General features: G+C 43.8%; 1 protein-coding gene across 1 annotated transcript in view; it reads right to left on the reverse strand.

The window, feature by feature from the left end:
- Window positions 1–15,490, reverse strand: part of camk1da (calcium/calmodulin-dependent protein kinase 1Da) — an 83,198-nt gene that overhangs the window by 10,608 nt on the left and 57,100 nt on the right. The window contains exons 4-6 of the mRNA XM_086268262.1: window positions 10,556–10,694; window positions 10,062–10,188; window positions 3,658–3,733 (exon numbers count right to left, since the gene is read on the reverse strand). Of these exons, the coding sequence (XP_086124388.1) occupies window positions 3,658–3,733; window positions 10,062–10,188; window positions 10,556–10,694 (342 nt within the window). The remainder of the gene's footprint in view (window positions 1–3,657; window positions 3,734–10,061; window positions 10,189–10,555; window positions 10,695–15,490) is intronic.

Here is a 15,490-nt window from a genome sequence, read left to right on the forward strand (position 1 = left end):
GTAAGAGACAGACTAGATCTGTGTCTGTAAGGGAATACTGTAACCCAGATTAATCTTTGTAGCTACAATTTACATATGTCCCCTAAATGCCTCACATGTAGGCAACAGTGTAGTGCCACAGGCAGATTTGTGTTTCTAGACATGAATTTGACAGGTTTTCTTTTTCTCTTTTCAGGATCCCTGAATATGAAATGAATATATTTAATTTTTAAAAGGTAAAAAACTCCTTATTTAGAGATTTATAGCCTGTAAGGATTTTGCTACTCATGGCAGAGACCACAATTTGACTTAAAAATCCACCCACCCTTCATTTTTCTGTATTTTGCTTCCAAGAAACCAGACTTTCTTGTAATTTAAAAAAATCTAAATTTTCCTTTCTACACTGGCTGTTTTTTCACCCATTTTCAGTTCAGTTGTTGTATCCAATGATCTTCAGAGGATTCTTTTTTTTTGTTAAGTCACTTAATGCTGACCTCTGAATCACTGAAGCATAATAAAGCACATAACCCAAGGGACGAACCAGTGTTGTTTCTACACAGACAACAAACTGGCAAAGAGCCCATTTTAAATTGTATCTTAATGCACTTTGTTACTAGCAGCCTGCTGCACAAACACATCACTTGTTCCCAGATGAATCTATGAAGAATACCAAAGACAATGGCAGGTATAAACCTGTATTGTTGCACTAACAAGGTGATTCTCAAACAGCTATTTAGCTGAAAACCTGGTATATCGCAGCATGATGTTCAGTGTGTTCTTTAAAAGAAAATCCAAGGGAACTGAAAAAGTGGGGGACAATAGAAGATGTGGCAGGCTTAAAAAAACTAGCCACAGCAGGTGATCATCTGCTGTTCACTGAAGATTCTTCAGAAATAATCTCAGTGGAAGGGTGCTATAAAAAAGCCTTTGACAGCCAGGCTTTGGTATACCAAATTACACAAGACTAGACTAAAAATCTGTGGTAACAGATCTTATGGACTGATGAATAGGAATTTGAAATTTTAAGTTTAAATCACCATCAATATGTACAAGAGTGAGTGTCTACTGACATCTGCAAAACACGGTTCTGTCGTGGTTCCGGGCAGAATTTCAGCCAGTGTTGTTGTGACAACTGATGAAATTATGAACATAGAAAAGTCAGAGTCTGATTGGCAGTGGCTTCATTGTTTAGTATGACAATGATCCCAAACCCACTGCCAATGCAGACCTGGAGAGAAAAACACACAGTGGCCTACCAGAGCCCAGATCTCAACATTACTGAAGCAGTGAGGGATCGTCTCGACAGAGAACAGAACAAAAGGCAGAAAACATCCAAAGAAGAGCTTTGGATGTCCTTCAGGAAGCCTGGAGAACTATTCCCGAAGGCTGCTTAAAGAAATGACAAGATAGCTTGCCTCAGTTGTGTACCACTTTTTGAAATACATTATCAGATCAAAACAAAATTCCTGTTTAGGCTTTGGTGCTAAAAACAACTTTGTGAAGTACTGGGTTAGGTTTAGAAAAAGATCAAATATGTGGTGAAGATAGAAAATATACATCCTATAAAACTTAGTAAAAGATTATTGCTGACTGAGTCTGGCTGTAGGAAATCCGAGGTACTATCTAAAAGGAGGAATGTCCGCACTTCAGAATGCATCTGTGAAGGCAGGTTGTGGCTTGCAGTGGTCGCTTTAACACTGGTAACAAAGAACAATTTGCAGTCAAGATTTAAGTACTCCAGTTACTCTGCTACCCTCCAGTACCCCTGCTAAACTTGCAAACTTGAATTAATAGTAGGTGGTGTCGCAGTATTGTTGTCACATCTGGACTTGAGCTCAGAGCAGTGTATTACTGTGACTGCGTAGTAGCAGTGGTAGTTGGCTGTATCGCCTTAATCGCATTAACATGAGATTACTGGTTCTTGGTGCTGATGAGCACAAATGAACTTAAGTCCAAGTTTGATTTTCCATAACGACACAAAGCGGAGCAACAGCAGAGCTGCCGCTCAGCCCAAAACACCTCATTACCGAGGTTCTGGATGCACCAGGAGATTTTCATAAAAACTCATTAAAATGCCGTTCTCCATCAATACACACCGGAAAGAAAGAATAAAAGGGAAACGCACCGGGCAGAGAGGAAGGAGGACTCTGCCTGCCGTGAGGGGAAAAGGGCTTTCTGATTTGTTTTTTTTGCTTTCTCATTTGCTTAAAGACTCACTTTGTCATGTTACTCGGCTGACCCTCCACTCCATCGAACACACACACACACAAATACACTTGCACTCGGGATCCTGGCTGATTATCATGGTTGATTACCTGATGTGATCTTTCCACCTGAGCAGCAGTCAAAACCTAACAAGGTCTGAATCCCAACGCTAATTGTGCTAATTGCCAGCAGGGAGTTGCTCTTTCTTTTACCCTGCACGCACACAGCAACACACGGACATACACACGCACAGCCATTTCTACTGTGCTGTCAAATCCACCAAATGCTTTTTACTAGCAAAAGCTTTTACTGCACTACTCACCACAAAGTACAGCGTAAAACGGGAGAAAGACAGAGAAAAAGTCAGCGCGAGAGAGTCACGTGAGTTTGTTTGCGCCTGCTTTCCTCTCAACCACTGTGAGCTCTCTGATTGCTCCTCAGGTGTTAAACATAAATGAAGATGCAGAGGCAACATACACCTTAAAATAACTCCAACAGTGGCGTTCTCAACAACAAGATTGCAGTCTGAGCACACAAACATGGTTTCCATTGTTCACCAACACTGGTGAAAAACAAGAAAATGAAAATGAAATCTCGTCACAGACGAGGGTGAGAAGGGTGACAAAGGCTAGATGGAGATCCGCTTAATGAGCGTAAATGTGATGTGAATGGAATGCATGTTTACAAACAGATTTTCCAGTTAAGGTGTTTTCAATTTTGTGATTCATACATGGCCGAGCCAGGTCTCCATAGCCCAGCTGATGATTAGAAAACTACTAGTATGAAAATGGCTGTTTTGTTGTGCTGTTATAAAGACCTTCATTCTATTTAATTACAAAGATTACATCCAAGGGAACTTGTAAAACGACTTTAATAGCTACTCAGAGATTTGATATAATGTTAGATGGAAGATTTGGTAAAAATATGTCACAGGAGGAAAACCAAAGGTGTAAATAACACACTAATTAAACACGATTACAATAACCTAAAACTGCTTCATACCTGTGTCTAGACACGGGTTATTTCAGTTATTTCAAAGCCTGCATGGCCTCTAGGGGCGACAACTTCTCTGGTCTCATTGTATTGAAATCTATGAGAAAACGACCCTACTTCTTACTGGTTTTATGACTTTAGTTAACAATTTCCTAATTGGTTTTTTCAAAAAAAAAATTAATTCACCCTACAGCATTACGTGTATACAACGGATGGACAAGCTAATGGTTAGCAGTCATGTGACTCAATGCAAGGCAAACCTGTGAATGTATTTAGCTGATTGACTTGGCCGCATTTCTGGCAATGAACACGATTATCACAACCTTAATGATGAATAAGGCATCAAGAATTCAGATTTCCCACCGTGACCATGACCCGGTGCTAATGGAGCTTTGGTGCTTTCTGGTGATGTCAGTCATGGTGATTGATGGAAACTGCTTCCTGTACAGTGGAATATAAAGAAGTTTAATTGGTACTTACAAGATGTAGGCGATCACTCCAATGGACCAGCAGTCGACCGCTTTACTATACGGCTTCTGGGCGAGAACCTCTGGAGCTGATAGAGAGAGGGAGAAACAAGCAGACACAGCGGGGTTAGAGAAAAAAACGGCTTTGGAACGACCTCAGTTTGGTGGTAAACCTAACTACAGTGCGTTTTTACTTTTTCAGCTTGAGGTCCAGTAACAACTGCGGTGTGATTTTTATATGAAAAAGGGGCTGTTTAATGAGACTGAGTACAGAGAAAATATGCAGACACCTCATGTCTGTTGAAATTAAAATCACATGCCAGTTCGGTGCACGGTGGGAAATATTCTGCAGGAGGTACAGATTCTCATAGGTGCAGAAATACATGGTACAACTAGCTCCAACTAGCTCTTCTAGTTAGCTTCAGACCCATTTTCTCTGCTGCTGGTGTCGGTAAGGGAGGCTTTCCAGGCCCGACCTTTCTCTGCAGCTCATTACCGAAGGCCCTGGACAGAGCAAATTACTGATGACAGCGAGGTCGCCGTAATATCACCTCACATATACACACACAAGGCTCTCGAAATAGATTTGGCATGCTCACACACATACACACAGAAGGAACACCAGTCATATCTGAGTCAAAATATAAACTTTGCACACTTGTGCTGAATCTGAGTGCTTACATTTGCTTATTAGTCTAATCTGACTCATTGTGTGTGTGTCTGTTCTGGGTTTTCTGGATGCAGAACTCGAGCATTTTTACCCACTGAGATCACCGTGTCTGCAGCTCACTAAGTCCAGAGTCGGTATCAGGGTACAATCATAATGTGTAATTTCTTAATAGTCAATCACTGAACTAACCCCGTAGTGGGTCTTTGGCTATGTCCTATTTCCAAGCGTGACTTTTCTTTTTGCTGGAAGAAGCAAATTTAACAGTTGAAAGTTATCATAATGAGAAAATGAAAAAATAACAATGAAAACTGAGTCTTTCATTCAAACGCAGTTGTAAATTGTCACCTTCTTTGATTGTATTTTCACACAAAGCACCTTGAGTGGAAAAACTGCAGGAGTTCCTCTCACGGATGAGAGGAATTGATGCAAAGTTCTGACCTTTCAAAGTAAAACGATGCAAATTTTTTGCTGACTGGGTGAGAATGTGAACTGACTCTTTAAAGATAGTACACCAAAAAAAACCCTGAAGAACAGCTGGGTGCTTTGAAGCGCTTGAGCCAAAGACAGCTGGAGTTCTTTCAGGTTCTTGAAGATATTTCCCAACTCATCTAAAAGGCCACTCCAGTTCTGCGAGTGGCTTCGACTCAAGCACTTTAGTCCACCATGACACGGACGATTGAGAACCTAAACAGACACACAGCTGGATTTAGTAAAGCTGCCCTGCAACAAAAACGATTCAACATTTATGTACCTTTCTGTGTGAATAGTGGGAAATGATCTGTTTGTGCGACTTATACGACTTTTGCAACATGCAAATGTGTGTCACCGAACCTCTGTCTCCTGTAGAATGCAATCAAAGAAATGCTCACACACAAGCAGATTAAGCACACTGCACACAGAGATTCACACAAAAATGAGATATAATATGATACAGAGCATGACTGTCTGTCTCAGAGTGATAAGCATGACTGGGGTGTGTGAAGAGCACAAACATGCATCGCTCCAGATGACATGGGAAGAAAAGAGATGATGCAGGAAGTGTAAACGGCGTCAGATGGGAACAACATGTGCTCATTTAATTCATCACGTGTTTGTTGGCTCACAGGAATCATTACAGAAACAGCTAAGTCCAACTAGTCGAACTAGGTCAAACTTTGTAATGCTCGGAGAGGGTCGAACGAACCCAAAGAGCTACATCTTAGACTCTACAGGCCTAACAGGGCATTTAGAAAACGAATGAACAAGAATGACTTGTCAGCAAACAGCCTCTTCTCTCGAAAAATGGCAGCACATGTTCGGTACGTAAGGTTCCATTTGAACAAACCAGACTGTGGAACAATGTCCACACCAAAGTGAGGATCTTTGAACATGCCAGGTTGAGAGAAAACCAAATATGGCACGAACACGTCATACCAACTCTCAAGCAGGGTGGTGGATGAGTAATGATTTGGGCTTGTTTGGCAGCCACAGGACCTTGACAGCTATTGTGTCGACCATAAACTACTCTGTTTATCAAAGGATTCATGAGTCAAATGTGAGGCCATCTGTCCAAGAAAAATGAAGTCATGAAACAGGACGATGATCCCAAGCACAGCAGCAAATCTGCAACAGAATGGCTGAAAAAGGACAGAATCAAGGTGTAGCAGTGGCTCAAAGTCCAGACCTCAACCTGATTGAAATGCTGTGATGGGACCTTAATAGAGCCACGCATAAATGAATGCCTATAAACTTCACTGAAATGACGCAACTTTATAAAGAAAATGGGACATAAATTCCTCCACAATTATGTGAGAGACAGATAAAAGTCACACAAAAGACAATTACTTCAAGTTATTGCTGCTAAAGATGCTTCCACAAGCCACTGAATCATGGGGTACGGATAGTTTTGGGGGGGGTTCTTGAAAAACTGTGTTTTTCTCCTTTTTTGTGTGCAGTCATTAGTGTGTAATGCCAGAAGTGATTTGAAGGTCTGGATGAACTGGACCTTCATCTCTCGTTACAGCATTTTGCGACTTTGGACAAGTTGCAATTTATCTGTGTAAACAGGTAAGCTAGTGTTAGCTCACAGTTGTCAGACGAAACCACAATAGATTTTTTTATCTCCAAAAACAAATAAAGATCTCTTTGTTTGGTTCTGGCTACTGTTAGCTAACACTGGTTATTTTCTTGTATGTCTTTTAACGACCAAAAACAGTAACAGCACTAACAAAATTCAAATTCAAATTTTATTTGTCATGTACACAGTCATACACAGTACGATATGTAGTGAAATGCTTGGACAACTGCTCGTGATCTAAAGAAAACAAAAAAGGAAAAGGCTATGAATAAGATAGGAAATAAATATGAAAAATTAAAAAGGGTAAATTTAACTAGGAAGGAATAAAATATAAATTAAGGTTAAAAATGAAATAACTGTACAACACAAATTAGAATGAAGGGTAAATTTAACTGGGAAGAATAAGATAAAATATATAAATTAAAGTTGAAAATAAAATAACTGTACAACAAAATACACAATACACAATATAGAACTATATAAGAATGTATGAAGGAATCTAAATCTAAATAAATATATACACAATAACAGCAGCTGTACAAGTATTAACCGGAAATGAAGAATATAGTGACCAGTGTTGTGCAAAAACAAAGTCCAGAAAGTCCAGTGTGTGTGTAAGAACCATATGTGTGGGTCAGTACTGTGTGGTGGTGTGATTGAGAGACCGTATCGCCTGCGGGAAGAAGCTCCTCCTCAGTCTCTCTGTGTTGGTCTTCAGGGAGCGGAATCGCTTTCCTGACCTCAACAGAGAGAACAGTCTGTTGTTGGGATGGCTGAGGTCCTTCACGATCTTCCTGGCCTTGGTCCAGCACCGCCTGCTGTAGATTGAGTGCAGGTCAGGGAGCTCGGAGCGGATGGTGCGCTCAGCTGACCGCACAACCCTCTGTAGAGCTCGTCTGTCCTGCATGGTGCTGTTCCCGAACCAGGTTAAGATGTTTCCCGCCAGGATGCTCTCTATGGTGCAGGAGTAAAAGTTCCTGAGCACCTTGGAGGGCAGTTGGAAGTCTCTCAAGCGTCTGAGGTGGTAGAGACGCTGTCGGGCCTTTTTCACCACGGTGTTGATGTGACAGGACCATGACAGGTCCTGCGTGATGTGAACTCCGAGGTATTTGAAGCTGTCCACTCTCTCCACTGGGCACTCGTTGATGACGGGGGTCTGGTAGTTCCTCTCCTGCTTAGTGCTGAAGTCCACTATCAGCTCCTTTGTCTTACTGACGTTTAGAAGGAGGTTGTTCCTCTGGCACCAGTTCTCCAGATTCCTAATCTCCTTCAGGTAGGCCGTCTCGTTGTTATCAGAGATCAGGCCCACCACGACGGTGTCGTCAGCAAACTTGATGATGGTGGTGGAGCTGGTAGTGGCCACACAGTCATATGTGTACAAAGAGTACAGCAGGGGGCTCAGAACACACCCCTGGGGGGCTCCAGTGCTGAGAGTGGTGGAGGCTGAGACATGTCCGCCCATCCTTACTGCCTGTGGTCTGCCAGTTAGGAAGTTGGAGATCCACTGACACATAGATGAGCTGAGTCCCAGATGCTCCAGCTTGGTGGTGAGTGTGGAGGGAATTATGGTGTTAAATGCAGAGCTGTAGTCTATGAAGAGCATTTTAACATAATTCCCCCTTCTAGTGTCCAAGTGAGTGAGTGATGTGTGGAGGAGATGAGAGATGGCATCGTCTGTGGAACGATTTGGACGGTAAGCGAACTGTAGTGGGTCCAGTGTGTCTGGTAGTGAAGAAATGATGAAGTCTCTGACCAGGCGTTCAAAGCACTTCATCACTACTGAGGTGAGGGCTACAGGGCGATAGTCATTGAGAGAAGCAGGGTGGGGTTTCTTCGGGACAGGAACAATGATGGACTCTTTGAAGCATGTGGGGATCACCGACTGAGATAAAGAGATGTTGAATATCTCAGTGAACACAGGAGCTAGCTGGTATGCGCAGTCTCTTAGGATACGACCTGGGATGCCGTCTGGTCCTGCTGCTTTCCTGGTGTTCACTCTCTTGAAGGCTCTCCTTACTTCATGCTCGGAGATGACGAGCACGTTTCCGGTGCTGGCAGTATCTTCCTGTCTGCAGCCGTTAGCGCCGCTAACACTAGCATTGTTGGAGACCTTAGCTGCAGCCTCGAAGCGAGCATAGAAAGTGTTCAGCTCATCTGCCAGAGTCACGGCCGCGTTCGTCATACCGGTTGTTGGTGCTTTATAGTCCGTTATTGTCCTTAGTCCCCGCCACAGGCTCCTAGAGTCACTCTGTTGGACTCTAGTTTCCTCCCGTAGCGCTGCTTCGCCTCTTTCACCGCCCTCCGCACGTTATATGACGCGGCTTTGTACGGGTCCATGTCCCCCATCATGAGTCCCGTGTTGTAGGCAGCGGTGCGGGATCTCAGAGCGTCGCGGATGGTTTTATCCACCCACGGCTTCTGGTTGGGAAACGTTGTGATAGTCTTTGTCTCCACGGTATCATCCGCTAGTTTCCCGATGAATCCCACAACCGCTTCCGTAAACACGTTGACGTCATCGTCGGAGCTGTTTCTGAACATGCCCCAGTCTGCGTCATCGAGTGCGTCCTGTAACGCGGCCACCGATTGATCCGTCCAGCGCGCGACCTTCCTCTGAACCGGAACTTCCTGTTTCAGCCTTTGTTTGTATTTTGGCATGAGGAAGATGGCGGCGTGATCAGATTTGCCAAACGGGGGGCGGGATTGTGCCTTGTAGCCGTCCTTGACCGTAGTGTAGCAGTGGTCCAGTGTCCTTTCACCCCTGGTGGGGCAGGTGATGTGTTGATAAAAGTTCGGCGCTGCGCGTTTGAGGTTGGCGCTATTAAAGTCCCCCGTCACAATAAGCGCAGCGTCCCGGTGTTGTGTCTGATGCTGTGTGAGTGCCTCATGCAGCTCGCATAAGGCGGTGACCGTGTCCGCTTGTGGTGGAATATAAACGGCACTTACAATGACCGATGTAAATTCCCGAGGTAGATAAAAAGGACGACACATGATGGACAGTAGTTCCAGATTTGGTGTGCAGGAGCGTGTGAGAGGAACAACGTTCGCACTGTTGCACCAGTTGTTGTTCACCATTAAACACACGCCGCCTCCCCTTGACTTCCCCGAGTCCCGTGTCCTGTCCATGCGGTGAACCGAGAAGAACTCGGCCGGCTGGATGGCGTGGTCCGGCACCGCTGGGTTCAGCCATGTCTCGGTGAAGCAGAGGAGATTGCAGTCCCGAATGTCTCTCTGGAACTTTATCCTGGCCCTGAGGTCGTCAAGCTTGTTCTCCAGTGACTGGACGTTGGCGAGCAGGATGCTAGGCAGAGGTGTGCGGTGTGCACGAGCTCTCAGCCTGTTCCTGACGCCGGCTCGCTTCCCTCTAGGCCGCCGCCGCTTCCCTTTGTTCTCCCTCGAGATCTCACTCGGCCAGCTCGGATCCGGAGTTAAAAACTTTGAATTGTGAGTACATTGTATACCAATAGAAACAAGAGTGTCACTGTCATACCTAATGTACCCAATGGTGATGATTTTGCGGATTTAGAAACGCTGAAAACTAACTTAAAAAACAAAGACAAAGAAAAAGTGGTCGGAGCAGTCGTGACGGCAGCCGACCTCACCGGCGCCATCTTATCAGAGGGGATAAACTGTGATTTTAAGAGGAAAGAAATAAGAACGTTGAGGACAGGCGGTGACGGTGCGACCGGCTTACCCACATATCCTGGCGTGCCACAGGCAGTTGACATGACGTCACCGCTGCCCTCCATCTTTGAAAGACCAAAGTCACTGATCATAATCTTGGACTCGTCTTGAGGATTAAAATACAACAGGTTCTCTGGCTGAAGAAAGAAAGAAAGAAAGAAAGAAAGAATGAATTTTGGATTACAAACACTGTCACTTTGTTTAATGTCTCAGGCAGTTAATAGACAGACAACCTTATTGCTCATTTTACACAGTCTTGGTTAATGGAGGTCACTCTGACCAATCCATTCCTTCAAACAGCTGACACACACTACACTCACCCACAATGCACTGCATGTGTCGAGCTGCTGCCCTTATTGCAGCAGTAAATCAAGGGCTGTCAAGTGAGAATGAAGCACTTGTGTGGATTTAAAGTGTGGAATGGGAGAGTGAGTGTTTGTGTGTATGTGGGGTAAGACTTCAGTGAAGAAGCAGGGAATGTGTGTGTGTGTTTGAGTGTTTTACCTTCAGGTCTCGGTGCACGATTCCCATCCTGTGCAGGTAGTTAACGGCGTCCAGGACTTGCCGGATCAGCGTGCTTGCGTCTTTCTCCGTGTAGAATCCTTTTTCCACGATTCGGTCGAACAGCTCGCCGCCAGACACCCTGCAGGACGGGACAAAGGGTGCATGTGGGAAGAAGAAGACCTTACACACACAAACACACACACAGCAGTATCTGGTAGCAGGCTGGGGGGATTTGCTGGGTTGATATTTTTGGTAATTTATGAGCAGTACAGCTTCCCAGCCAAGAGTTTGTGGAAATGGTGAGCCATGTGCCAGCTCACACACGGACAACCAAACACACACACACACACACACACACACACACACACACACACACACACACACACACACACACACACACTGATATTCCCTGCAGCTTCATAATTGTAATATATACACATTTCTTTTGAAGATGTGCTAAAAGTTGGCAAAGCATCCTTTAAATACAGTGAATCCTTTCATTTCTTCCTTCATACACATTCACCACTGACTTAAATATTTTCTAACTTCTCCACGATTGCACTGCAGCTCTCAGAGTTTTATAATATTTCAAGAATATTCTTTAATCTTTATCCTACTTTCTTTTCCTTTCACTGCAGCAGAAGCCAAAGAAAAAGCTTAAGTTAAAATGTCACAGTGGAGCAGTGGGGGGAAAGACGTAAGAGCAAGAGGAGACAAAAAGGACCGATGTGTGTGAATTTGTGCGTTTGTGACGTGCGATATTACTGCAGTAGTAGATGATTAAAGATGAGCCTCAATCTTACAGAAAGGATAATTCCACTTCATTTGTTTTTCTTGTCCCAAAATGTGAGCGGCACATCAGATTCCATGAATACAGGGCAGCTCAATTTTGAGAAAAGATTATAAGAGAAGGACAGAAGACAGCGTGTAAGTATTCAGTGAGGAAAAAAACCCGTCTCCCATCAAAGTGATCTAAAGGTTCTGAAATATTTGCAATGCAGCTCACACTGTCAGCAGTCGGAGAAAAAAACTCATTTGTGACCCAAGAAAAACATTTAGGAAGTAAAAGGCAAATTTCTCCACCCCGGGCAAATTCTTTCAACAGTTAGTGTTAACTTTTATGACTCAAGAGCACATGAAACAACTTGTCCAGGTATACACAACATGCAGTTTATGCAGGTGAGAACAGCCCTCCACTTAGTTAACAGACACACAGCTCCCCCTACTGGAGAGGACCATCTTAATTGCCCCAGCAACATTAGCAGTAATAGAATACATTAATAGTATTAATATAAAGAATGAGCACAAAAACTTGATAGAAGTAGAACACCTTATACAGTATGCTTTGATTTACACACGAATAAAAATGACAAAAATAAATATACCCTTCATATATAGAAACACCCATGGCCAGGAATGTGTACATATGACAGAAAGGACACATGTGGATTCACAAGGGCAAACATGTCCACACACACAGATCAGATTCGAGCATACAGTTCACACTGACGACATAAAAAAAAAAAAATCTAAAAGAACCACTAAACCAAATTTTCTCTCCTCAAAGAGGACAGCGACTTGTTCGGTTTTAGAGAGCGCAATGCCTGGGCATGACAAAAAAGGGCTGAATACACACACACACACACACACACACACACACACACACACACACACACACACACACACACACACACACACGATACAACGGAGATCAGCCACCAGGCTGCATTGTTGCATAAGTGTTTGCGTAAGAAGACCATGGCAATCAGACAGGAGCTCCCACACAAGAACACAACACAAGTGCACAGTCACACACGTACAGATACAAGGGCAGGACCATATACACACATACACAATACACACATTCGCACACATGCATATACACACAGTGAAAAGGAAATGCAGAAATGCAGCGAAAGGCGAGCACAAACAGACCAAAATCAAAACACAAACACATGCAACATCGTAGACACAACACAGATCCTAAGACACACAAACACCAGAATAATGTCTGCCAAATTACCCGCATTCATCATTTCTCAATTGATATATCATTGCAAAATGCGGGAGATCAAAGATCCCGATGTCAACAATGCTCCACGCTGTGCTGGATATGGGTTTAGCCTACACTATTTCACCTAAAAAATCAACAACAACAAAAAGAGACAATCTGTTTGATTATGAGCTTTAAGCATCATACTCCCAGCCTCATGTGACCATGGCTCCACTAAAGCAGGTGTCCCCACCCAGGGCACAGCCCCCGACATCCGTCACTGTCAGCAGGGGAAGACTTGTTAAACACACACATAATGGCCAAGTCTAAAAACGCTCAAAGTATCACCCTGTTTTTTCATTTCAGGCAAGAATTTATGTCTTTGATGATAGCTACAAATGATTTTAAATGACTTTAATTCCACAGTAAAGAAATGTGATCAGCAGCTAAAAGCAGAATCATAGAGTACTACTCCATAATGTGAATCAGCATGGCATTTGCGGAGTACTCTCCCAGGACAGGAGAGAAATATGTTCCCCATGTTTCGTGCCTCAGTCTCTGTCTCTGTTAGCTGTTGGCTTGCGTTTTTAACTTCCTGTTTTATTTGAGCTTTAAAAAATTAGAGATGAGCTTAATGTTAATCCTGACTGCCTGTGAGTATGCATTTGGGTCCTCATTCACCTACATATGACAAGATGTTAATCCTGTCAGCAGTCTGGATTCCTCCATATGGAAGCCACAGTGTTGTGAAACTGAAAGAAACTGCAGGGGCCTAACCAGCTTGGAAATTTTCTTGAACAGTGTTTTGGTACAAGGTTTTTGTGTCATTGTGACCAAAGAAATTAATTGTACCATGACAGCACCTGATATCTCTGGCTGGAGCCTTTATAAGAACTCTAGTAAGAGGAGAAGGGCAGCAGAGGATGTGATGATGCCATTCCAGTGGTCCACTATGATCCTGGTGCCAATGGTATGGTGACAGCCTTCTCTAATCAAGAGTACAAAGCATGTATGTGGAATTGTCATAATTTGGTAGGTTGGGCTGGGTTTGGTTCACTTTCTCTCAGGTGGTTAACTCTTCACTCTCAGGTGAAGTTGCTGGTTGGACTTGGCTGACCACATCAGCCCAGCGTGCAGGAGTTCTGACCAAACTGGTCAGTTTCAGGTATGAAGCAATGGTAAATAGACTGGTTCTTACGTTATATTTGTCTATGCCTAAGAGCTTTCTATCTGACATTTACATTCACATTCAGTATCTTGCCCAAGGCGCTTTCAATATAGACTGGAGCAGCCAGGGAAACCTCCAAACCACCAACCTTCTGATTAGTAGATCATCTGCTCTACCTCCCAAACTACATCCCAAACGAACAATATACAGTGGGGCAAAAAAGTATTTAGTCAGCCACCGATTGTGCAAGTTCCCCCACCTAAAATGATGACAGAGGTCAGTAATTTGCACCAGAGGTACACTTCAACTGTGAGAGACAGAATGTGAAAAAAAAATCCATGAATCCACATGGTAGGATTTGTAAAGAATTTATTCATAAATCAGGGTGGAAAATAAGTATTTGGTCAATAACAAAAATACAACTCAATACTTTGTAACATAACCTTTGTTGGCAATAACAGAGGTCAAACGTTTACTATAGGTCTTTACCAGGTTTGCACACACAGTAGCTGGTATTTTGGCCCATTCCTCCATGCAGATCTTCTCGAGAGCAGTGATGTTTTGGGGTTGTCGCCGAGCAACATGGACTTTCAACTCCCGCCACAGATTTTCTATGGGGTTGAGGTCTGGAGACTGGCTAGGCCACTCCAGGACTTTCAAATGCTTCTTACGGAGCCACTCCTTTGTTGCCCGGGCGGTGTGTTTTGGATCATTGTCATGTTGGAAGACCCAGCCTCGTTTCATCTTCAAAGTTCTCACTGATGGAAGGTGGTTTTGGCTCAAAATCTCACGATACATGGCCCCATTCATTCTGTCCTTAACACGGATCAGTCGTCCTGTCCCCTTGGCAGAAAAACAGCCCCATAGCATGATGTTTCCACCCCCATGCTTCACAGTAGGTATGGTGTTCTTGGGATGCAACTCAGTATTCTTCTTCCTCCAAACACGACGAGTTGAGTTTATACCAAAAAGTTCTACTTTGGTTTCATCTGACCACATGACATTCTCCCAATCCTCTGCTGTATCATCCATGTGCTCTCTGGCAAACTTCAGACGGGCCTGGACATGCACTGGCTTCAGCAGCGGAACACGTCTGGCACTGCGGGATTTGATTCCCTGCCGTTGTAGTGTGTTACTGATGGTGACCTTTGTTACTTTGGTCCCAGCTCTCTGCAGGTCATTCACCAGGTCCCCCCGTGTGGTTCTGGGATCTTTGCTCACCGTTCTCATGATCATTTTGACCCCACGGGATGAGATCTTGCGTGGAGCCCCAGATCGAGGGAGATTATCAGTGGTCTTGTATGTCTTCCATTTTCTGATGATTGCTCCCACAGTTGATTTTTTCACACCAAGCTGCTTGCCTATTGTAGATTCACTCTTCCCAGTCTGGTGCAGGTCTACAATACTTTTCCTGGTGTCCTTCGAAAGCTCTTTGGTCTTGGCCATGGCGGAGTTTGGAGTCTGACTGTTTGAGGCTGTGGACAGGTGTCTTTTATACAGATGATGAGTTCAAACAGGTGCCATTCATACAGGTAACGAGTGGGGGACAGAAAAGCTTCTTACAGAAGACGTTACAGGTCTGTGAGAGCCAGAGATTTTCCTTGTTTGAGGTGACCAAATACTTATTGTCCACCCTAATTTACGAATAATTTCTTTACAAATCCTACCATGTGGATTCATGGATTTTTTTTTCACATTCTGTCTCTCACAGTTGAAGTGTACCTCTGGTGCAAATTACTGACCTCTGTCATCATTTTAAGTGGGGGAACTTTCA

The sequence above is a fragment of the Aulonocara sp. 'chitande type north' Nkhata Bay genome, linkage group LG17, assembly GCF_057382095.1.
Source record: "Aulonocara sp. 'chitande type north' Nkhata Bay isolate Kocher_YH1m ecotype deep benthic linkage group LG17, A_spYH_male_GT1.1, whole genome shotgun sequence".
In the NCBI taxonomy this organism is placed as follows: Eukaryota; Metazoa; Chordata; class Actinopteri; order Cichliformes; family Cichlidae; genus Aulonocara; species Aulonocara sp. 'chitande type north' Nkhata Bay.